The sequence below is a fragment of the Clupea harengus genome, chromosome 15, assembly GCF_900700415.2.
Source record: "Clupea harengus chromosome 15, Ch_v2.0.2, whole genome shotgun sequence".
Lineage (NCBI taxonomy): Eukaryota > Metazoa > Chordata > Actinopteri > Clupeiformes > Clupeidae > Clupea > Clupea harengus.
Window position 1 is genome coordinate 1,095,372 of NC_045166.1, and position 24,798 is coordinate 1,120,169.

Sequence of the window (24,798 nt, forward strand, 5' to 3'; positions counted from 1 at the left end):
GCTTTCAGAACTTTCAGAAAAATTGTAATCAATTATTGATCATTATAATGCTCATTACCCCAAAAAGGATAACCAGTGAAGGCTAAATGTTAGGGAAGCAGACATTGTTTGAAAGTAATGGAAATGTATCCCTGAATGGGTACTAAGCCCTTTTGAAAGGGCCGTCACAGTGGAGCACATTCTACCTGGGTGCAGAGGAACTTGGTGAGGCGCTCAGGGAGACGACTCTTCTCACTGGACAAGATCATCTCCAGCATGTCGCCATGGAGCTTCTCCATGACCACGAAGACCCGCTCCGGAGTCTCAAACATGCACGCCAGGTTGACGATGCCGGGGTGGTGAAGGCTCTGAGGAGAAGCACAGCCACGAGAGAGAGAGGGGGAAAAAAAGTTTGAGAATGCAAAGTAAGGTCACTGTACGGCACCACACAGCTGGCAGACAGATGCCTCCTACTGTTCCCAACAACGGAGCTCATCAAAGGGTTAATTCAAACGATTCTTCACCAGGCTCGGCTTTACGTGACATCCTAACCACACTCCAATCTTAGCTCCTTTCATCCAGGTTTTTTTAAAAGGGCTAATGCACGCTTGAAATGAATTGCATTCTTTCAACTGCCGTCATACCTGCAAAATGGCCACCTCGTTTCTCAGCTGACTCTCCTGCTTGGTGGGGAATCTCATCTTGTCGATGATTTTAATGGCGACGTCTTTTCCGGTCTTCCTGTGCTTCCCTGAGAGTTTGAAACAAAAGCCCGTGTGAGAAGAGGATTGCTCGGACAGTGTGTTGTTTCAATTGACAGAGGTGACTGGTAGTGTGTTTCTGGGAGTAGACGGGGAGCGTCCGTTCATTGGAGGGAGCTGTCGCGAAAACCCAAAACCTAGACTGACAAAAGGAATTCTATCCGACTAATAAAAGTTTATTTGCATAGCAAAGGAAGAAAAACAAGCAGTCTCCCCCGACACTCCAAAGCCACTATAAAGAAAGGAAGCTGGGCGCACATATGGGCGCTACTATGAAATGGAGGAGCAGGCTTTTTCCTTACCGCCATATACAATCCCAAACTGCCCCGAACCCAGGACCTCGTCGGCAAAGATCTGGTAGACTGAGCTGATATCCTAAAACAGCCAAAAGAAATATTTGTATGTGAATTAGGCCACTGAATAGAACTATATAGAATGGAGCCTCATTCTCTGATGATGAGGTTAAAGTACATGTACAGACACTACAAAGACAATTGAGAAGTTGATTAACTAAAATACAATGGACATTTAAGTACCATTTCATGATCATTTTACAATTAAGCCAGTATAATCTGGCATTGTAAACATTACATTCATTTTGTGAAAAGAAATCAACTGAATAATGAAGTGTATTACATTTTTTTTTTCTTACCACATTCTCCTGAATTTGGGAGTTTGTCACTGATATATTGACACATAGCTCATCTGTAAAAACAATAAAAACAACACAAGGGTTCTGAGTTTATGTCACACAGTCACATTTGTGTTAGTATAGCTTTAAAGCTAACCATATATAGCAATGCAACAACTTCAAAATGACCGGTACACCAATTGTTCAGCTAAATGACTTGCTGCCATTTTTTACGATCAATGGCTATGTGCCCCGTTCTTAAATCAACTGTCTGCACATAGTATACAATCTCAGCTGTACATGTTTCAGCACATTCATCTGAATAATCATAAATCAACTGTCTGCACATATACAATCTCAGCTGTAAATGTTTCAGCACATTCATCTGAATAATCATAAATCAACTGTCTGCACATGTACAATCTCAGCTGTAAATGTTTCAGCGCATTCATCTGAATAATCAGCTCATCTAATGCGCTCTGACCGCATTATGATCATAAAGGCTGTGCATTTTTTATGGGTGTCTGCCCAGCCATATTTATTATAGAATACAATACAACTTAATCGCCCATTTAATCAGATATGGTTCCATTCCAGACCACACAGAGCCAGCATTCCAGTTCACTGGTTGTGAAGAGCGCGCTGGGAACAATTGATTTGGAGTAGCTGGCAGAAAGGTGAAGGTCAGACCATACCAGCAGTCTGGTCCCTAAAATGGGTCACTACATGCAGGTCATCTCAGGCAGAGCTCTTTTCCATAACGCTGACCATCGATCTGCCACCAAGATGTTCAAATGTTCAAGCTCACAGGTTGAACAGAACTTCAGAGGCCAAGTCTAGTCTGAATCAAGTCTGTTACACCATTTACTCTTAATGGATTGGCCCAGCTATGTCCCTTTTCAGGTCAAACATTTGATATTGCTTTTGTGCCATATTTCCATAGCTATGATCAAGGTCTGATTCTATGGAATGACTTTTCAGCATGAAATTGAATTCATTGCGTAACTGTTGATGGATAAATGGGCATTTAGTATGTGTTTGCAGATGAAGTGAGACAACATAAAAAGAACCCTTCAGAGAACGGCATGTTCATTTATCTGCTCAAAACCTCAGTGGTTTGAATGTTCTCCTTTTTTTCCAATGTGACTAGCCATCTAAGTCAATCTTTCCACCATACCGGTAATAGCATATGTTAACACAAGCCCTCAAAGAGAGGACCATGACAACGCCAGGCTCTTTCAAGAAAGATGGGCAGAGCCTTAAATCTGGGTGGCAACAAAAATACAACCACCTTCAGTGGGTATAAATGCATGTATGACTGTGACTGACAATGACTGTGGGGGTGGGAGGGGAAAAGCACACAGATTATAGAGTACGACTCCGAAGGGTGACACCACCTCAGCGAACCTGACGGGATGCGCTCATCGCTCATTTATGTTATCTGGACATTTCAATCAGGTGTGTCAGAGCGACGAGATACCTTCAGTTAAGCTTTCAAACAGCACTTTCACACAAAATATCCGGTGAACCTTACACATGTCCCAGAATGACCCTGATTTTTGGAAAATTCAGAAAAAAATCACTAATGAAATCTAATTACTGATGAAAGTCTACAGTGTCCTAACTGGCACATATTAAGATTAAGTGACAAATCCTGCCAGTAGTCCTTTGTCACTCAAACACAAATCAAACTTGCGACTCTGAGCACTTACTGTGGTCCTTGCCCTGTCCGGGGCCGGTGCAGACGCTGGGCTGGGGCGTGACGGGCATCAGGGCCTGGCGGATGGCCTTCTCCCAGCCTTGGGCCACCTCCAGGCCAACGCCGGAGGCCGCCAGCGCAGGGTTGTGGTAGTGGCCGCCGGTGTTCTCCCCCACGTAGTAAACCATGGTGTCGGTGATGATCTCGAAGCAGTGCGCGTTGCCTCCCTGAGCGAGGTTACGGAAGTCATGAGCCGTATCCACCTGAAGGATCTCCGACAGCGGGATTTCCTGTGGAGGACGTCAGGTGCCGAGGCAGACAGACAGATGGCTGGGTTAGGGCTCTGATTCCAATGTCTAGTATCCTGCTGAAGTATCCTGTTCTACGTGGCCCTCCTGTATCCCCGGATCCTGCTCGTTTAACTTGTAAACATGCTTTTAAATGTGTCTCTATTTCACCCCACTGCACACTACTCAAGCTCAGGCTTTGGTGTTGCTCACAAACGCTTCTCAGAATTGGACTGAGTGCCTTCACAGATTCCACCTCGTCTTTCTTTTAAAGAGCCCCACGAGAGGGAGGGAGAGGGAGGGAGAGAGTGTGAGGAAGGGGAAAAAAAAAGAAAGAAAAAAAGAAAGAGAAAAAGGAGGAGAGAGGGCAGACAAAAAAAAAAAAGTGAGACAGACAAGACCTATCCCAGAGGGCAGGCACAGAGGGCCAGCCAATCACAGTCCGGAGGTGGTGAATCTGCACCAGCAGCAGTGGCGGATGCGGCAGACGTGCGGATCCTTCCAGAAGGGAACCTCCTCCTCCAGGCTCCGGCCCAGGCTCCGGCCCAGGCTCAGGCCCCGACAGACTGCCTGTGGTTTCAGTGGGCCGAGCGGAGCGGAGAGGAGCGGAGCGGAGCGCGCCACATCAAGACGCAGGCACCGGCCTGATTAGAAGGCAGGACGTGCCTCTGTGATCTGGGCACGGGCCACGCTGGCCTTGGGCCCGGAGCTGGAAGCGAGCCAAGGGCGCCGGAGGGAAACCCACCCCGACCTCAATCCTCAAGCACACCTTCAATCATCTAACGCCACCTCCCCCCCTCCCCCCATCCCCCCTTCCTGACCCAGTTCTGCGTCTTTGTTTCCCCCTTCTCTTTCTCTGGGTACTTCAGAGAAGAGTTCAAAGTTCAGAGAAGGCTGCCAGGTCAGAAGCATGAAGGAAGAGATGAAGGATGAAATAACACGGAGACAGTAAATGAAAGAGAGAACACAGACAGGGAAGAATAGACAGAGAAAGAAAAACGAGTGAATAGAGAGAGAGAGAGAGAGAGAGAGAGAAAGAGAGAGAGACAGACAGACATGGAGAAGCCAGCCAGCCAATCATCCACCCATTGCCCTGCCTGTCTGAAGGTGGCAGACACAAAAGCAATCCTCACAGCCCATAGTCTAATCTTATGAGAGGCGTTTAAAACACCTCGTACATGTATTTTTACCTGTAAATAAAACACTAAATCAACGTTTGGTTTGGGCGTAATGCATATACTCTATAATTTGAAGAGACTTGCCTGCTACTGCTTCACAGTGTCCAAAATCTAAAATCTAAAATGTGTTCTAAAATAATACTGATGTTTCTAAGACTGACACCTTTCAATATATGATACCCCCCTAAAAAACTCTAAATCACAAGATTAAAAATTTAAGGCTTTCCCTGTAACTGTAATACCAGCATATCATTTCACCAGGGGTTTCCATTAGCAAAGTTTTCCTGTCAGTTTAAATGGAGCGTGATGAGACTGAAGGACTAGGTACCTTGTAATACTTGGCTCCGCTTTCATTCTGCAAGAGGGTGAGACACTTGCTGTCCAGTCTCCAGTAATGCCTCTTCCTCTGAAGGAATGGAATACAAAAACGTTACACAACACACGGCTCAAAGTATTTAGTCTAAATTGAGATCCCAGGAATCCTACATGAAAAGGTGCTGTCAGTGCTCTCATCCAGAGAGAATGAAAAGTGTTCATTCAATTCAATTTCTAAACATTTCTTTCAAAAAAATGGATTAACATGAAAACATGTTGAATTTAATCAGAGAGGCCTTTTATGATTAGATAAGCCTACATTTCTATTATAAATGTTGAGTAGTGCTGATGTTTTGGGTACAATTCATTAACCTTTCTATAGTCCTTCAATTTTATTTTAGAAAGAAGAACATTGAGTTCACATGAGTTCCCACTTCATAGCACAATTCATCACCCATCACATCATCTTGTTTCATTTAAGTACTGAGTTGAAGTCACACCTCACCTGCTGAGGAGTTGTGGAAAGAATTCTCTTTATTGATGTGACCATCTTTTTATTGATCTGACCATCTTTTTATTGATCTGACCATCTTTTTATTGATCTGACTATCTCTTTATTGATATCACTTTCCTCCTTAAAGACAGTTATTCAGTGAGTGTCCTCCGCATGAAAATTACATGTGATAGTTGTAACTTAGTTAGTTACCCTTTGAATCCTTTTAAAGTCTGATGGGGATACATTATCTCTTCTATAGTATAGGGGCCCAGGGATGCTGCCTACAGTAGACCAGAAGGCCAATAAACAATCATACAAACATTACGTTGACATAAGCAAGATGTTCTAGGTTCGTCTGATCTCACCAGGTTGTCTCTGCTGTTGTAGTGCACCATCCAGCCCTCCCGCACCATGGTGGAGCTGCGGCGCTTGGTGTGCTTGATGGACTGCACCACGCGCATGAGCGGGATGTTGGTGCTGGTGGATGGACTGCACAGTGGGGACGGGGAGACATATTATAAACAGACAATGAATCAGAAACATCTCAAGACAGTTATCCGTATCACGTGGAATCTGATATAATATGGTGGGTTGTGTTAATTATTGTGTTAAAACATGAGAGTTTTGATTGCCATACATCAAACATACAAAAGACATGCAAATGATCAAGCATCTACAAGCTCTGTATCTACTCTCTAACATATAGGTTACACACAGACAACGAAGGCAGAGTGTGCTACCTAATAGTTTTGATGGTCTCCCCGTCATCCTTGTCCCCGTCCATGAAGGGAGAGTCCATGAAGAAGATCTTGTCCTCCGGAGTGGACACCTCCTCAGCGTCGTCCATGCCTCGGCTGCCCTCGCTGTTCACGTCGCTGCTGTCCACCTCCATAGTCACCTCGGAGTCTGGGCCAGGGCTGGCAGGCTCTGGTGGGTGGGAGAGAGAGAGAGAGAGGGAGAGAGAGAGAGAGAGAGGGAGAGGGAGGGAGAGAGAAGGAGAGGGAGGGAGAGAGAGAAGGAGAGAGCGAGAGAGAAGGAGAGGGAGAGAGAGAGAGAGAGAGAGGGGGGGAGGGGGAGAGAGAGAGGGGGGAGGGAGAGGGAGAGAGAGAGAGGGGGAGAGTGAGAGAGGGAGAGAGAGAGAGGGGGAGAGTGAGAGAGAGGGAGTAGGAGAGGTAGAGTGAGAGAGAGAGAGAGAGAGAGGGGGGGAGAGGGAGAGGGGGGAGGGAGAGGGAGAGAGAGAGAGGGGGAGAGGGAGAGAGAGAGAGGGAGAGAGGGGGGAGAGTGAGAGAGAGGGAGTAGGAGAGGTAGAGTGAGAGAGAGAGAGAGAGAGAGGGGGAGAGGGAGAGGGAGAGAGAGAGAGGGGGAGAGTGAGAGTGAGAGAGAGAGAGAGAGAGAGGGAGAGTGAGAGAGGGAGAGAGAGAGAGGGGGGAGAGTGAGAGAGAGAGAGGGAGTAGGAGAGGTAGAGTGAGAGAGAGAGAGAGAGAGAGAGGGGGAGAGGGAGAGGGGGGAGGGAGAGGGAGAGAAAGAGAGAGGGAGAGGAAGAGGGAGAGAGAGAGACGATGAAGAACAATAGAAAGAGTTTAGAGGTTAGACAGAGGTGGTACAGATATGTAAAACATCATGACCAAGGTGCCCATAAGATTCACTGTTTGTGCGCACCTAGGACAAAATGCCCCGTTGTGACAAACTCACCTCCATTGAAGACTACTTCACCAAGACAGTCTCTTGGCACCTTGGACGCGCATCGCTTGTGGCAGTTGAATTTACAGTCTGAAAAGAAAACACAAGAACACGGTATCTTTACTAAAGCGAGAGAGTGTGTTGTTCTACAGGGAAATACACAACATTCCACAAGTTTTCTTGACCTATCAATGACCTGGCAGCACCAAGTAACAGCATAAAATGGATTCTTTTTACTAAAGCTAGAAGCACTGATTTTAACAGTTTAAAACTCTGCTCTAGAAATGGTACCGCTCTGGAAAGGGTCACCAGCTATAAGTACCTAGGCATTTGGGTTGATGAGAAGCTTGATTTTAAACCACATGTGAATCAACTGGTAAAAAAGCTAAGAACAAAATTGGGCTTTCTTTATAGAAATAGGTGCTGTTTCACTTTCCTAGCCAGAAAACGCATTATTGAGTCTGTTTTTATATCAGTTTTAGATTATGCTGATGTTATTTATTAGCCTGATGTTGTCATACTCATAATTCTAGTCAGAATATGAGTCTGATACTGCTCCATTGGGCTGTGATTATGGGGCGGGTTTCAACCGAACCAGGAAAAAAAAATGCCTCTTCGCTCAATTGGATAGACCTACAACCAATCAGAGCAACGTAGTATGTGAACCGGGCCAGCTGATAAATTAAACTTTTACCGAATCCCGTAGGAAGGACGGCAAAAACATCTTTTCGATCGACAAATGCCTTGATCGCGTTTCTCTGTTCCTCTTTCAAAATGAATGCGCTGTCGATGTCTTCTAAAACAGACTTGATGGCAGAATCTGTCTACACCTCTCAGCTCTCCAGCGGCAGCCATGTTTGTTGAAAACGAATTCAAACCCAGCGCTCTTTGGTGACGTGGCTGATTACGTTACTGTTGATCGTCTGTCCATCATCGTATAAAGCCCGCCCTGACAATTTGATTGGTCTGAACAGCTTCAGGTCGGGCATCATTTCTCCCCAACGGAGCAATGCCATACCGAACTTCCCGACCTCAAATGTTGTGGGCGGGACTAAATTCGTGCTGGCACCCTGGCTAGTTATTTATGGGAATGCATCCCAAAGCACACTGAAATCCCTGGATGCTGTATACCATTCTGCTCTGCGTTTTATCACTGGAGACCGCTATGGCACACCCCACTGTACTCTTTATAACAAGGTTGGCTGGCCAGCCCTGTCTGAAAAAGGGGATGGTCATTGGAAGATCTTTATTTACAAAACGATCATTGGGCTACTTCCACTATATCTTCATTGTACCCTCGGCACCATTGTAAATGAGGGTCTTATTCCTCAATGTGTTTTCCGAGGCTTAAATAAATAAATCTAATCAAATATGGATTATTCCAAAATGTCCATGTGCTACATTTCTGCCCTGAGAGTCACGGCTCCACAGAGGGTAGCGGTGAGGTGACTCTCGGGCTCCGCTGCCAGCTCACCTTTGCACTGCATGCCCTGGCGGAAGAGCCCCTTGAGCAGCCGCTTGCAGTACTGGCAAATGGTGGGCCGTGTGTAGGTGTGCACGTTGAAGGTGTGCGGCACTTTCACTCGTCCCAGGACCAGCTTGTCCATCCAGATGGGCCGGCCGCTCCAGGACGGGATGCGCTTCCCTGCCTCCAACAGGGGGCGTTGCTGAGGGAGGCGGAGGAGAGTCAAAGTGACGGTTAGCACAAAGGAAGAGAGAGAGAGAGAGAGAGAGAGAGAGAGAGAGAGAGAAAGAGAGAGAGAAAGGTTGATAATATCACCTCTGAATCTAAGGGAGGAGAGTCAATGTGACGGTTAGCACAAAGGAAGAGAGAGAAAGAGAGAGAGAGAGATTGATATCATCTCTGAATCTAATCTAGCATGGGACAAGAGAGATAAAGAGAGAGAGAATGTCATCAGAATGGATATGCTACATATGCTCTGTTTTGCTGGAAGAATAATTACCAGTCTACAATGATGCATTGCACAGAAAGATGACACTGCTTAGACTGTTCCCATTATACCAGACCAACAAACACACAACCAATAACCAGCACCTTCAGCTGCACCTCAACTGATTGAGGAAGGGACCCGCAGCACCGCCAAGGGTATGGATCAATTAGACACACACACAACCTGCTGAAAATGTATGACTAGCTCTGGATAAAAGCAACATATATAAATATACGAGTACAAACAAGGAGCATATTTCACATGCATAGTCATCAACTGAGTAGATGCTTTCATCCAAAAGGTCTGAGATGAAAGTAGGCATTTGGTCAGCCAGCGCCTCCCTGGGATGATCTTGGTGTAGCTGGTAGAGGCACTCTCTGCCTGACTGTGTAGGTGGACGTGAGGGCCAGGGCAGGCTATAAAAAGTAAGGCCTGATATAGTTGATCTGGAATGTTTTCTTTAAAGGACATAAAAACACATTCACTTCAGTCTATATCTATATTGTCTGTGCTACCTTGGATTCTACCCATTTACAGATTTTCAGGCCTCCCTTAAATCAGTCAAAATGAATATGATAAACTGTAACATAAATGAAGTCGAACTTGCTATGCTTGTTATTGCAGTATATACCAACACTTGGTATACCGCAGTGCTCTGAAGCTCACATGTATTGTCAGTTGGAGAACTATGAAGGCGACTAGGTTTCTTATCAGACTCGACTTCTGAATATTTTTTGAGGGCACAGTAGATCTGTTATAACTAAGTATGCCCAATACCTCATGCTAACAGACAATATCAGAAGAGGGCACGCAGGCTCAACTTCATATCTAAATCACCCAGGCAGCACACATACTGCACTGACTAGTATATCAAAAAGAATGTGTACCTTCCCGGTACTGCAGGTCACTTCCGAAAGGGTAAATGCAATCTACATGCCAAAAACAGGACGATAGGTTTATTTTTTTTATCATTCTGTGCTTTTGAGCCCCTTTTTCCAAACCCAACCCTGAAGGCCACAGTGGAGAGCCTTCCATTAACGGCATTTAGTTTAGGAGGCCCTGACAGCAAAGACATTCTCCCTTGTCATTGTTGGAATATCATTCATAGCCATTTTAAAAGTCCACTAACATGCTTGTGGAGGATTCATTAAAAGCGCAGGCCATTTTCAGCAGCAGCAAGACAAAGAGGATGAGATGGAAAGGACCACTTCAGTGGAGGCGGAACGGCAGTGTAAAAGTGTGGTCAAGGGCAGCGCGGCGGCCGCATTCATGACTTCATTGACTGAATGGAAAAACCATTGATTTGCCTCAGGCTGGAATGCTTATGTGATTAGTGGGTACAGTATGTCTGTCTGTTAAAAGTCTGTCTGTGTGTGTGTGTGTGTGTGTGTGTGTGTGTGTGTGTGTGTGTGTGTGTGTGTGTGTGTGTGGGGTTGGGTATGTCTATCTCTTAAAACTGTGTGTGTGTGTGTGTGTGGATGTGTCGTTGGGTGGGTCTATCAGATCAACAGAGAATGAAAGAGAGAGACAGACGGTTTTTGAATCTGAAAGAAGAGAACCTACACAAAGAAAGAACAAGGGAAGGTGAGACAGAAAGAGACAGACAGACAGACAGACAGAGACAGACAGACAGACAGACAGACAGACAGACAGACAGACAGACAGACAGACAGACAGTCAGACAGACACACACTTCAAACAGTGCAAACAATGTCGCTAAAACAACAGCACTCACCTCCTCTGGGGGGGCGACGACACTCTCGATGGGAGCGGGACGAGGGATGGACAGTGAAGACCCGGGCAGGGAGACATTGGACAGGCGTCGCTTGCGCACCCCGCTGCAGTTGTTGGGGATCTTGAAGGCACAGCGCTTGTGGTAGTTGAGTCCACACCCTGTGGAGGAGGCCGAGCAGTGTGTCATGCCGGAGCCGGAGCCGCCGCTTACCTCATCCAGCCTCCGCTACGCAACCCCGAGGGGTTCTCACACTCTTCTCAGAGGAACCATTAATGGTGCTTTATTATAAACCACATATAAAAGGGTTCTCTGCCTACCAGCTCCTAATTTACCTCATTTACAGTGCTGAGGAACCTTTGACAACAAAGGTTCTTTGGTAACAATTAGTTCTTCAAAAGGCTGGTTGTGGAACTTTCCCAAGGACTACACTATCTCCAGACACCTTTGGTATGTTCCTGTGCAGTTCCTGACGGTCACTCTTTAGCACCTACTAGTGGTCCGTTGGAGGTGGTGTGTTTGGTAATCACTGTGATGTCAAGTTAGTGAAGTCACATGTGCGGTGTGTATTGGGTCAGAAGGGCCGGGGGGTGATCTCATGCGCTGGCTATGAGTTATGAAATGCCGTCATGATCACGCTGCACTCATTTCAACATCTGTAAACACCCCGGACCAGCACTCCACTCCACATGCCATCCGTAACTCAGCACTCAGACACACACAGAGAAGGGATCAGGCTTCTCCATGACTATATATGACGAGAGAACTATACGGGCCCTAATCTCATCGATGGGCAGCGAGCAAAGCAACGGAGCAGAGTCCACCACACATGAATTAACACTAATTTAATAACTTCAGCAACATCATTTTGCCAATTTAATACCAAGAGCAAGATCTTAAGCTCAAACATGGGTGGGTCAGCGCAACGCTCCCACGCGACACACGATAGCTTTAGTTCATACACAATGACAGACTTGTTCCTCATTGTTTTACTAGGTGCCCGTCAATGAAATTAGAGCCCAACATCTCAGCATATACTAGATGCTTTTCACTCAATTCAACTGCATTGAACACAAATTTAATATCATAGAACCGAGCAGTTCTTATTGTAGGAACGTCGCAAAAAAATAAATAAATCACCCAAACAGAACCTAGAATTAAGATACATCAGGCCATCTCAGTTCATATATCTGTGCCAAATCAAATGGCACAGTACTGCAGCAGCCATCGAGCCATCTGACATTTCTCTGCCTGGCATCAATACAGAGGACTCCACCACCCGCCTATGATGGGGAAACTTGAAAGGGCTCCACTTTCAAAAAGCAGGAAGCCACCCAGGGCTTTGATTTGCGGCCCACGGACGCAGATCACTGGTGGAGGGGTCACTCTGTGTAAACACCTAACGCCTCAGCCCTTGGTGGCGTGGGTGGGGTGGGGTGGGGCGGGGTGGGGGTGGGGGGAGGAGGGAAGGTGCATCTGAGAGTGGGGAGGGATGAGGGGAACTCTGCCATGAGGGGGATCAAAGCTTCCAGAGCAGCTGAGCTAGCATGTTGTGAAACCCACTGCGCCGGTCAAAGTGTCAGTTAAAATATAAATAAAATAAAAACAGAAACTCATTTGGATTCAAAGGGCCAATTTTGAAACACAGTGTTATCTGTATTGCTCTCCTAATACTTTGCCTTCTCAAACCAAGCCCGAACAATTTCCAGTTTCCAGAACATTCTGTGGAATGGGGGACATGGATGTTTCTTCAGTGTGTGTGTGTGTGTGTGTTTCTCGGTGGCGCTCGCAGACCCACCTTCGCATTTGAGTCCCTGGCGCACCAGACCCCACAGCATCTCCCCACAGTCGTCACAGAAGGCCGGCGCCTTGTAGGAGTGCACGTACAGCGTGTGCGGACGGATCTGGAAGTCCTCAACCGTGGCGAGCGCTGGACATTGGAAACACAAGACAGACAGACAGACAGACAGACAGTTAAAACAGAAGGCTTGACAACTCAACTGGACTTTGCCAATACATTGCTGGTCCTGACAATGAAGGAGTGTGATCAAAATACACTTTATATGTTGGTAGGGAAGCACATTTCAGAAGCACCAATTCTGTTCAAACTGTTCAAAGCAATACAAACAACGACATACCATACAAATGAATATAATACTCGCCAACCTCCAATATAACCACATTGTACTCAATACGACTAAGCTAAGCAGAGGTAAGTGCACCTTAAAAAAATTGAATCTACTTATAGGCGTTTTAATGCAGCCCACATGGTACATCAAACGAGGACATGTTGGGTGCTTTAACTCCCATTAGCGAGGTCAGGCTAACCCCATTATACGACGAAGCTCTGATAATTTCTCAAATCCAAATTAGACTATTACTGATGTCAAACCAGATGAAGTCTTAATGGTTTAGCCTGGTATGTAAATCTGTTCATTGTGTGTTCAATTATTGGTTCAGAAACTTTTCATGGCGGGCCCCCATTTGACAATGAGAAAAAAAAAAGCCATTGCACTCCCACAAAACTACCGTGAAAGACCTAAACAAGCCTAAACATCTCAGCTGTTGAATAGCATTTCTTAAACATTGTTTATACATTATACTACATATATACACATATATTCATTAAACATTTTCATTAAACATTTTTTTTTCTATTTATTTCATCAGAGCTCCTCTGGATGGATCAAATTTGGCCGGATCAAATACAGTTTCATGATTGGCTATGTATTATTTCATTCTTTGGATCAGTTCATGTACGGCGCATGTCCATTGTATTAATAATTAGGCTATCTAGCCCTTCTAACATACAGAATGCAAAGTAGGCTGTAAACGCATCACCATATAGGCTGTAAAGGCTACTATGCTGTAAGAGCACTTACCATCCTGCTCAGTCTCCTCCCACACCTTGGAAACCACTGTGTTACATGCAGCTGGTCCGTTTGTGTGGAGCATACTTCACCAACATCACATCATTATTAGTATTAGCCAATAGGCTATTATATTTAATATCAACCTTCTAGCAATTGGCAATGGAGTTGATATCTAAGGTAAATGCAGTGATGACTAACACCACTTGTGAGAGCCAGTAACAAAGTCCTCTATTCCTCTTTTGGCTTGGCATTCTGTCAACCATTCTTGTGTGCTCTCAGTATCTGTTTACTGTGGCTACCATTACTCTCACTCTCTCTGCCTCCCTGACATTCTCCCTTTGAATATCTCTTGACTTTCCAATGTGTTCAATCATTCAATGAACCAATTGATCAAGCTCTCAGAAGGTCAATCTTTTCCTTGTGTATATACTGTACCCCCCCCCCCCCCCCCCCTCTCTCTTTTTATTCACCACTACCGTTTCACCTTTCTTCAGATATTCTCCTTCATACAGCTGGGCTCAAAACCAGTTTGACAAGCTCTTATCAATGGGCAGACATGAAGGCTGTCTTTGGAACGGCGTCGTAGTAATGAAAAACAGCGCCATGGCAACCGCATTCCCAAAGAGCAAACAATCTGGAGTAGATTCGCAGGAAAAGGGGATTTTTCAATTTCCCATAAGAACTCGGAACAAAGCATAGAGAAAACGTTAGACGTGTTGAACTGCCGTATCAAAGCAGGCCCGAACCCATAAACACCACAGGAGTCATTTGAAGCAAATAACGTTGAGAAACAGATAATGAGCTATGGTGGTAATGTGAATATGATCTGCGCATTCCTTTGAAAAGACATCAGTTAGCAGCTTACAACACCAGTGATGAATGCAATGCTGAGCCCAGCCACTGCATTAACACTAAACATCTAAATCATGCCCTCAATTACACGGCTCCATCAGGAATGCTTGTGATACTCACGCACACACACACACACACACACACACACACACACACGAGTGTGAAGCTGTCACAATCGGTGGAAAGCAGCCTCTGTGAGTGCGCCGAAAAAAAAGAAATAACGTTTTTTTTTTTTAAACAACAACAACAAAAAAAAAAACACACACACACACACACACAAATGTGTCACGCCAACATCATCCATCAGTGAGCTCAGCTAAAGTGTAGAAATGATTAGCAGTGCCCTTTGAGCGCGCTGCCAAGACAAATCTCTCGCCACCTCCCACAGAGAGCAGCTCTGGCAAGCCTTCAGCTCCAGGCCCCGAGCCCAAACCAGGGCCTGAGACAAAGGAGTGAGATGTCAGAAGGAAAGGAGAGGGCGAGATGGGAGCACCGCAGGCCTGACACGCTGTCTCCCTGTCTGTTTCAATGACAGATGATGACTGACAGACTGACAGACTGACTGACTGACTGACACACTTCATGTGGGGGGGGGGAGTTATTTCTTTCTAGAAGTGACAGACAGTTTGTGTTTCTATGGTAACCCTGACCAAGTTTATTTATGTGTAGGGCTCGCAGCCTTCTCTCTTTTCTCAGTCTTCGCTCACGAGTCTGCCGACCACCCTAGCTACAACAGGTCCTTACGTCGGATGATATTTGGTTCTACGTGAATGAGGACCGAGAGAGAATCTACCTCTGGAAACAGGAGGCTTTTTCACAGCAGGGCTCTTACTCATGAGAGCTGACAGGGAAACTGGGCTTCCGTCGCAGGAACCGGCCTGCACAGAGCGACAGCGTTCTCAGAGTGACAGAGAGTGACAGAGAGTGCCGTGCAGCGAGAAAGGAAGTGGTGAGACACCAGAGTGAGGTTGAGAAATGGTGTGTGTGTGTGTGTGTGTGGGTGGGTGTGTTAGAGAGAGAGAGAGAGAGAGAGAGAGAGAGAGAGAGAGAGAGAGAGAAAGAAAGAGAGAGAGAGAGAGAGGGTGTTTGTGCTTGCATGCAAGTGTGTGCGTACGTTTTTGTGTCTTTGTGTCTGTTGTATCTGTGTGTGCATCTCTGTGTGTGTGTGTGAGCACGTGTGTGTGAGCGTATGTGTGTGTGCGCTGAATGCTAACTTCCATGCTGCAATAGCAGCCTGGGTCAGAGTCTGGTCGTCTACCCTACCGAAACTCATCTACATCCAACCACATCACACACAGGGCAGGCCGGAGCTAACCCCACCAAACACAGAAGGCCCTTCACAGGGGGACCCAGTGGTTAGTTCACAGGGGGATCTAGTGGTGAGTTAGTGGCCAGGTGCCGCCTCTTGTAGCATTGATCACACACGTGACCTTGCTCTGGTCTTGCTCACCTAGCTGTGGTTGGTTAAAGGCGCACTCCAGACATTCTACTGATATATAATGCTTTAAAATTGTGCTACACATTGATTCCACTTATTCAACTATAATTGTAACGATAAGTGTGTATATATATGCAAAGGCTCCATTTTCTAAATTAAAGCATTGTTATAAACCCAAGGTGTAATGATGATATTTACTGTTAAATGTGTGAATATCACATAACTGTTCGAAAAAATCTTCAACTGAAAGCACAGGTTAAAAGCATATCATTTATTTTAAAGATGACAAATAGATGTAAAGATGTTCTAAATATGCTTTAACCTACTGAGCATACGTATCCTGGGAGGCCAGGAGTCGGACAAGCAGGCAGGCAGACAGACAGACAGACAGACAGACAGACAGACAGACAGACAGACAGGATGAGAGATGGATACGGAACATGGAACAGAGATGAAACTGAAAACATTCTCTGTGCTATTCTGGCTAAACCAATTGGATCTGCTAATCGACACAATAGTTGAGCCTGGAGGTGTTTGAAACCTGCAAATATTTTCAGAAATATTTGAAATAATTTCAAGCAAACACATAGCTGGATTTGTTGAGCTTTCACTGTCTAAGCTAAACTGTTCCACCTACACCTACTTGAGCTTCTCTATGGGAAGGAGGGAGAAAAGGGACAAAGAGACACTGACAGTGATGGGTAAAACAGGGAAGTAGGCTTTCATTCGGGAGAACTGATTCAAGGACAACCTGCAATTGATTCAAGGACAAACTTGCCCACTTCTGGGTATCAGATATGGAGGGAAAATTGACTTTTTTAGTTTGTTTAAACCAGGCCAGGCCTTCCCTGGATGTCATATTTAAATTCTTTCAAACCCCCACCATGACAAAGGCACTGGCCTTCCAACTTCTTTCCCAAGCATTCTGAATGTGACCGTAAACTTCCTCTGAGTGTGGACATAAGACTTAAGGACACAAGAGGCATCTTTTCAGCCAACCATCAGTGAGCTTAAATGCCAGAATATGTACCATAAATAACCTAAGATTCATTATCAACTTGCAAAAGTGTGTTCACATGACGTGATTCAGGCGTCTGAAATATAAATTTGAAATTTAAGATATTTCAGACACTTCTACATTCAATAGAGAGGAAATTGATTCAACATTGTACACGACATAAAGCACCACAAGACAATTGTATTGTTTTGGCGCTATATAAATAAAATTGAAAATTGAATTGAATTGAATTGAATTGAATTGAATTGAATTGAATTGAGATCCCTGCATATTTCTACCAAATTATGACCGTAATTGAAACATAAAACAGTATTACAAACAGGAGGTAAACACACTAGCATGCCAGTTAAAAACCATGACAACTAGCTTAGTCACCTGAACAAAGGTGAGGAGGTGTGTGCTGAACGTGTTGCGTGTGTATCTTAGCACTCACCGGATAGAACAACCTCAATCAGGTCCCCCTCATGGATGTCTTCCGCCGAGGCCAACCTCTGCAGGATGTTGTCAGAGTTGAGGTCATGGCGGAAGAGCAGGATCTTGTCGTACATGCCGAAGAACCCACATTCTGGAAACTTGAGAGGAAAGAAGAAAAGTAAGAGATCAATGGTTACAATACATGTACATGGGCCGTGAAATGGGTTTGACCATAGACCCGTGGTTTGTTGAAAGTGGTGGATTTAAGGTTCTTTTTACAAGAACTAAGTAATGATATCTTAACCCATGTTTCAACAATGCATTATTCCGTACACTGACACTCAGACGGAACCTTTGAGAAACTCCAGCTTCATGGAGTCAGTGTAAGTTCTGTCCTCGTCCCGGTGACAGAGACGAGACGAGCAGGAAATCTAAGACATGGGGCAGGCAGCGAGGCGGAAACTGGCCGGACGCTCATTAGATGTGCTGTGGCCGTGGCTAATCTCCCCGCTCATGAATAATGCCTGGGGCACAGTCACCAGTCCACCGGACAAGGTTACAGGCCAGCAGGCAAGCAGACACATGCCGCTCCACTACAACACATGCCTCTCCACTACAACAGTCATGCTGACCAGTGGCTCCTCACACCCTGACACGGCGAAACCAAACTTTGTGTGAGTTTATAGGGCTCTCATGCAAAACATACCTGCTTGTATGCCACACAACTCCGCACAAATGAAAATGTATGCATGCATTTGCTGAGCATTCAAAAACATACATATGAGTATGAGTATATAGCATCTGTATCTTCACATACTACAACAAATACTCCAGAATGGAAGACAAATGCCTTATACCGTGGGACAGGCTAGGATATAGGCAGACTCATACACAGATGCCACACCAAAAAATCTTTCACAAAATGTTTTCTTTTCCTGCACATTATTTTGCCTAATACCTTAAACAAGCACAAGGATGCAAAACATTCCCACAGACATCACACCATGCTTATCACAACATGAAGTCGCCCTGAGTAGGAGCTACGCTATTAACTGACACATACTATACCCAGACCTAGACCCAGACCCAGAACCAGAACTAGAACTGGAAGCAGAACTAGGAGAATGTGAGTTCACATGAATGACTAGATGCAATATTCAGAAAGTGTTAGCTAGTCTGTGTCCCATTTATTAGCTATCTAGAATTGATACACCTAAAAAGAAACACGGTGTGTTGAGCTATGAGCTATTAGTATTTATTGTTACACTAGGTCTCTATTGCTCGTAGCTTGACTGCTCTCTCCCTTGTACGTCGCTTTGGACAAAAGCGTCTGCTAAATGACTAAATGTAAATGTATCAAGTACAACATCATGTTTGTACCAAGACTGCAGACAGATGGCATGTTTAGTGGGCTTTTCCTCTGTGGCTAATGTAAAGAGTGTATTTTTACTTTCTCGAAACCTCACCAACACCGCACTGAGCAGTGACAGCCTTGGTTATAAGCTTGGAGCCGTAGGATTTTGTTGTAAATAGCCTACATCTAGAATGAGGAGATTAAACTGAAATGATCGAAGAGTAAGCTAAATGTAGACTAATTGAATCCTGTGCGAAATGGTATCTTTACACATTCTCGGGCAAACGTGAACATAAACATTAATGGAAAAGGTTCGTAATCCCCAGAATAGCTTTTTGTCTGTGCTTCAAATCAATGAGACCAATGGCATAACATCAAAAAACAGACAGTGGTGATTGTCTCACTTAATAGCAATTGCAGCCTAAACAACAGACACAAAGCACTCAGCCTCCCAGACAGACCTTACGCTACAACAGGACAATGAGTTCCTTCAAATGGAACAATTCAGACCACTGCAGACATGCTGTGGTATGCCCCTTCTCTTTGGAACTGCAATTTGGTCAAAACAATACAACTATAAACAGTGGAACTGTCAAAACAGTATTCACCCTTAAATAACACATTACATTTCCCTCAAAACAAACCCCAAATGGCACCAATACGCAGTAACAAACGGTTTATTCCAACCTCAGTCGTTCAAACAAGTGCTTAGGAAAATGACATGAGGCAAGAGCAACCTGAACTGATTTATCTCCAACTTTGGCCTGACATGCACACACAGTCACACACACACACACACACACACACACACACACACACACACACACACACACACACACACACACACACACACACACACACACACACACAGACACACACACATTTAAATCGCTGTTCACCCAAAGGCCCTTCCACATGCAAATGGTCCCACAATAGCAGCGGAAACAGAAGGAAGTGGCGTGGGTTTCCTGACAGTGACCGACTCTCTCCCTTATCAGAGGACAATACCTGAGGAAGTAACCTGCCTGACCTGACCACAAGACTTCACATCTACAGATTAAATGGAAATGGAGGCTGCTGGGGAATTACCACTGTGAATGTGTTTACTTTTCTCATTTGCCCTTCAATCCACAAATCAAATGTCCTTTTCAGCTGCCGATCAAACAGTTGTAATCCAACACACAGACAGACAACACACAGGTGTCTCTGACTGGTGGGAGGAGTTGTTCTCATCTGATTTGTACAACCTTAAATGCTACAGATGATGTTCTGTGGGGAGAACAGTCCATCACTCAATAGACACAGACAGGTGGCTGAGAGTAGTGTACTGCGAGCGCTCACTATGTCCTAATCTCAGATTGGTTTAGGGGCCTAGTCTGTGTGGCAGATCAGACAGATATCAGATTACTGAAGTGTGAATCCTATACTCTATCCCCCACTGATTCCAGCCGAAGGCCATAGGATGGAGGATCCAGAGGATGGAACACCACTTATATAAATCAATCTATGGTCTTTATCTGCGTCCACCTCTAATCTCATAGGGCGCCACCAACATTGGCTGTTTCTGCTCGGAAAAACGAGGGCAGAAAACAGAAAAAAAACAACAACTTTAAAGCCTCCTCTCTTTGCCTGTTCTGTCTCTGTCGGCATCACTTTTTCTGCATTTCTCTCTCTATTTCTCTCTTTCTCTCTCTCTGGTTGACTCCGACTCTTTCAATCTTTCACTTTGCAAATGAACATCTGTGAGTTGCACCTGAGCAGGGAAACACCAACCCAGTCATGCAGAGTGTGCACCAGCAAAGCTGTACGGGGTTCACAATAAAACTGGAGCTAGAAGAGGCCACAAAAAAAACCAAGGTTACTGCTGTGAACACGCCTGAGCCGACACAAGAACCTGTGAGGGGAGTGTGTGTGAGGGGAGTGTGTGTGAGGGGAGTGTGTTTGGCTGGCCTGATGAGTCCCATGCTGGCTCCAGTCTTTGCAGCTCAGCGTGAGCCAATTAAGCCCAATTTATGCCCACTCATAGGCCTGACCCCCGCCAGCACACACAAGGGCCTGAGTAGGCAGAGAGGGAGAAAACACAGGAAATAGGGAAAGGCCAAACAGTTGTTTGGTGTGTTGCCATGGCACCACACCGGGTCTGTCACCTCTTTTCAGAGCTGGCTGGTACAACAGAGTCACTATTACGTCCAGTGACATCATTATAGAGTGGGCGACTAGAGTGGGCAGGTCATTAAAGGGGAAATGAGTGAGACTCTATCATATAACCAGTGTTGGGGAGTACTCAACTACAGGTCATTAAAGGGGAATGGGTGAGACTCTATCATATAACCAGTGTTGGGGAGTACTCAACTACAGGTCATTAAAGGGGAATGGGTGAGACTCTATCATATAACCAGTGTTGGGGAGTACTCAGCTACAGGGCATTAAAGGGGAATGGGTGAGACTCTATCATATAACCAGTGTTGGGGAGTACTCAGCTACAGGGCATTAAAGGGGAATGGGTGAGACTCTATCATATAACCAGTGTTGGGGAGTACTCAACTACAGGGCATTAAAGGGGAATGGGTGAGACTCTATCATATAACCAGTGTTGGGGAGTACTCAGCTACAGGGCATTAAAGGGGAATGGGTGAGACTCTATCATATAACCAGTGTTGGGGAGTACTCAGCTACAGGGCATTAAAGGGGAATGGGTGAGACTCTATCATATAACCAGTGTTGGGGAGTACTCAGCTACAGGGCATTAAAGGGGAATGGGTGAGACTCTATCATATAACCAGTGTTGGGGAGTACTCAGCTACAGGGCATTAAAGGAGCAGTCAGATAAGCACTTCAGCAGACACTGACTTGCTTCACTGAAAAATCCTACATTTTTTTCATTTGTGTCAAATCAACCAGGGATTCCCACCTCCATGTTTTATGGTGGAAGATGAATCAATAAGTTGATGAAATCCCACATATTAGAACCATGGGGGAATTATTTATTAAGTTACAACTTTGAGGTGGGGAATTGTTTTTGGTTAATATATGGCATCTGAACAAGCAGGCACTTATTGCAATAAATTCAATTGAGTGGCATTTTTTTTTGCATGTGACTTTCTTGTATTATATTTTGCCATAATTTCGTATCACATATACACTGTCAATTTGATCGTTCTTTTTACAAAGTAAACTTTTTCTAAGTAGCTTTAGTTAGCCAAACTAAGGGCAGCTTTGCTGTAGTCCAACATCTCCCAGTAAGCTTGCAAAGCTATGCTTTCAAATGGGCTTCCCCAACACTGCAAATAACCTCAAACTCTAGAACAGAGAGTTCAAATATATACACAGAGAGGCAAAACAGTGTCCAAATGACTTGATTTTTTTGGAGAAAAACATACAGTTTTCAGAAGCTCAATAAAAACAGACATGCTGATCGCCGAACCACAGAGAACTGCAAAGGCACTTTCCCCTGCTTCTTCTATCAGTATAACACTGAACAAAGGCCTTCTCTCAAAACTGTGCCACTAGAATTAAGACCAGTGAATCAAAGTCTGTGTGCAGTCATCCTCAATCCCTTCCAGGACTGCAGAGCATTCCACAGTCATCAACAGCAGCAGTGCCTGCTCACCAGGGCCGAGGTGTGTTTTGGTTTTTTGGTGTCTAAGACAACTCAAGGCCACAACAAGAGAGACCAGAAAGTGACGTCTAATCTATCAGTAACAATAATTCTTGGAGAATATCTAAATATAGTCAAGTGCTGCAGCCTCGTCCTCATCCGTGCTGTTCACTTGAATACGGTACATGCACTGTTTTCAATCACATTACTCGCACACAAACCCCAACATGTCAATGCTATACCGCAGATACACGCTCTGCTTATCGGGTCAATGGGAGCAGTAATATCAAAAGTCACTCGGAGTCGTGAGCACCTTGATTCTCCCGGGCAGTTACGAGGTGACACATTTTCGGCGAGCCCGGCCGGCCGAATGGATGAGAGTTTTTACAAGGCCAATCGCATCAAATCCTCCCCTGAATGAGGCAATCAAACTTCTTATGGCCGTAGTCGGGAGCGGAGCCTAGCAGATCTCCCTCGGCCTGGACGATGACATCAGTTCAAGCGGCGAGCCAAGCACACATAACTTACTTTATAGCTTGTGAGCGAATAAACGTGAAAACTTTTTTCCCCAGTGAATTTTTCACATTCCCTTTGGAGCTTAGGAGGGTATAAAAATGATTTGACCATGTGGTTGTTTACAGTTCTGGCTGACCACAAAGCCAAAGACATTTTATGTGCTTGTTGGAGAGCAAGTGCAGTGCAATAGTCGGATTTGTCATCATTCCGACAACATGCATGATGAAAAATGGTAAAAAAAACTAAAAAAACTTTAATAGGCAGGCAGGGTGCACGCAACCCATTCTCTAGACTCCCAATGCTAGCAAGGGAAGGTCCTGCAAGAGGTCTCCTTCACTGTAGAGCTCTCAGAATAGAGTCATTACATTTTCATGATAAGCGAATCCAAATAACTGACTCAAAACACTTCATGTCTTTACACTTAGAACCTACACAAGCCAGCTAGGCGTGCATTCCTGAAGTTCTCTATTAATGAGTGTATAAGGAAAAGGCTTAGCAGTATGTTCCCCCCACCCCCACCCCGGAGCTCAATTTGCCCTCGTTCAGAGAACACACTGGAACAATAAAATGGCTGAAACTCCATATAAAAGGTTGAGCAATACAAACATTTATTGTGTTTCTATGAGCAGGGTGAATGAATGGTAGCCAGCGGCCAGCGTTGGTGCTGGAGATACTGGGCAGACTGGGGGTGATGGTGGTGCTGGTTTAGTCCAACCTCAGGGCTAATCCGGGCCTCCTCTGTGACCTCTCTGTGACCTCTGGAGGACCACGGAGCTGCACTGCATACTTCACATTCCTTTCAGATGACCACAATACAAAAGGGAGCCATAAGAATCTGTGTGTTTGTGAGTGTGTGTGTGTGCGTGTGTGTGTGTGTGTGTGCTTGTGTGTGTGAATGTGAGTGAGTTTTCAAGACAGAATGCATTTACAGATATGTGTACTGTATGTGTATACGTCCCAAACCGTCTGTTCATTTGTATGTGGCCCTAGACAGTAGATGTGTGTGTTTGTTAGGTACTAGGTAATTTTCCTGTGGCCTTCAAGCTTTAAGGTATCCAGTGAGTGTGTGTATGTGCATGTGTGTGTGAGTGTGTGTGTGTGTGTGTGTTTGCATCTGTGTGTGTGTGTGTGTGTTTGCATGTGTGTGTGTGTGTTTGCATCTGTGTGTGTGAGTGTGTGTGTGTGTGTGTGTGTGTGTGTGTGTTTGCATGTGTGTGTGTGTGTTTGCATCTGTGTGTGTGTGTTATCTTTATGTCCATGTGTCTAGGTCTCGCTGTAGGTGTCGGTGCAGGTGTCACTGTCTGTATTATATGAAGACATTAGAGCAATCCTAACACGCAACTATACAAAACCACATTTCACACAAATGGTTGACCTGCAAAAGTACACCACGCTTAAGCCCTCATTCTAACCTACTGACACATTAGCCAGGAGACGGCTAAAGTCGAGTCACTGAAGCTCTCAGGGCGCACGTCAACACAGCAGAGACAGACAGAACAGGTCACAGGCAGTCTGAAACTGAACACCACACACACACACACACACACACACACACACACACACACACACACACACACACACACACACACACAGACTAGGACACACACACACGCGTTCAGCTAGCTGGCTCCAGAGGGTTGGTTTCTTAGCCAAAGAAGTAAGGAAGGGTAACAAGGCACAATAGATGGAGATCCAAATTACAATCAACCTGATGGTTGTTACACGATGACACGATTCCCCTGAAGTTAAGAAAGAACGCCTGATTAACCTGCTTAAAATGTAGATAACCTGACTTAAAAAGGTTCTTATTTGGTTATCCCAGTTAGGTAAAAAACTAAGACTAGGTAACGCCAATGAAGCAATGGCAGCTCACATGTAGAATTCCAAAGCTCAAATGTCATATGATAGCCTATGCAATAACAATGTGTGCTTTGGTTTATAGCCTAACACCAAATGTGCACAAAACATGCTTCAAAACATGACAGTTTCAAAAACAAAGCCTTTAAGTGCCGATAAAATAAATCA

At 45.0% G+C, this 24,798-nt stretch overlaps 1 protein-coding gene across 1 annotated transcript; it reads right to left on the minus strand.

Moving 5' to 3' along the window:
• Positions 1 to 164: 164 nt before the first annotated feature.
• LOC105897058 (serine/threonine-protein kinase D3) lies at positions 165 to 17,460 on the minus strand. The gene is made up of 13 exons (XM_031582084.1): positions 17,325 to 17,460; positions 12,509 to 12,640; positions 10,714 to 10,871; positions 8,501 to 8,693; positions 7,039 to 7,116; positions 6,087 to 6,273; positions 5,712 to 5,835; positions 4,864 to 4,941; positions 3,084 to 3,360; positions 1,393 to 1,445; positions 1,043 to 1,115; positions 624 to 730; positions 165 to 347 (listed from the first exon to the last, which is right to left on the minus strand). Exons 1-13 carry the CDS (start codon positions 17,437 to 17,439, stop codon positions 165 to 167), a joined length of 1,758 nt encoding a protein of 585 aa, XP_031437944.1. The 5' UTR covers positions 17,440 to 17,460.
• Positions 17,461 to 24,798: the final 7,338 nt, after the last annotated feature.

Bases quoted from the DNA above. Each gene is read 5' to 3' on its own strand.
- LOC105897058 (XM_031582084.1), bottom strand. From the start codon at position 17,439: ATGTACGACAAGATCCTGCTCTTCCGCCATGACCTCAACTCTGACAAC. The intron at 1,446-3,083 runs GTAAGTGCTCAG...TTGTTTTTACAG, and splicing joins CGGACAGGGCAAGGACCACA to ATGAGCTATGTGTCAATATA. The intron at 348-623 runs GTATGACGGCAG...GCTTCTCCTCAG, and splicing joins ACGAGGTGGCCATTTTGCAG to AGCCTTCACCACCCCGGCAT.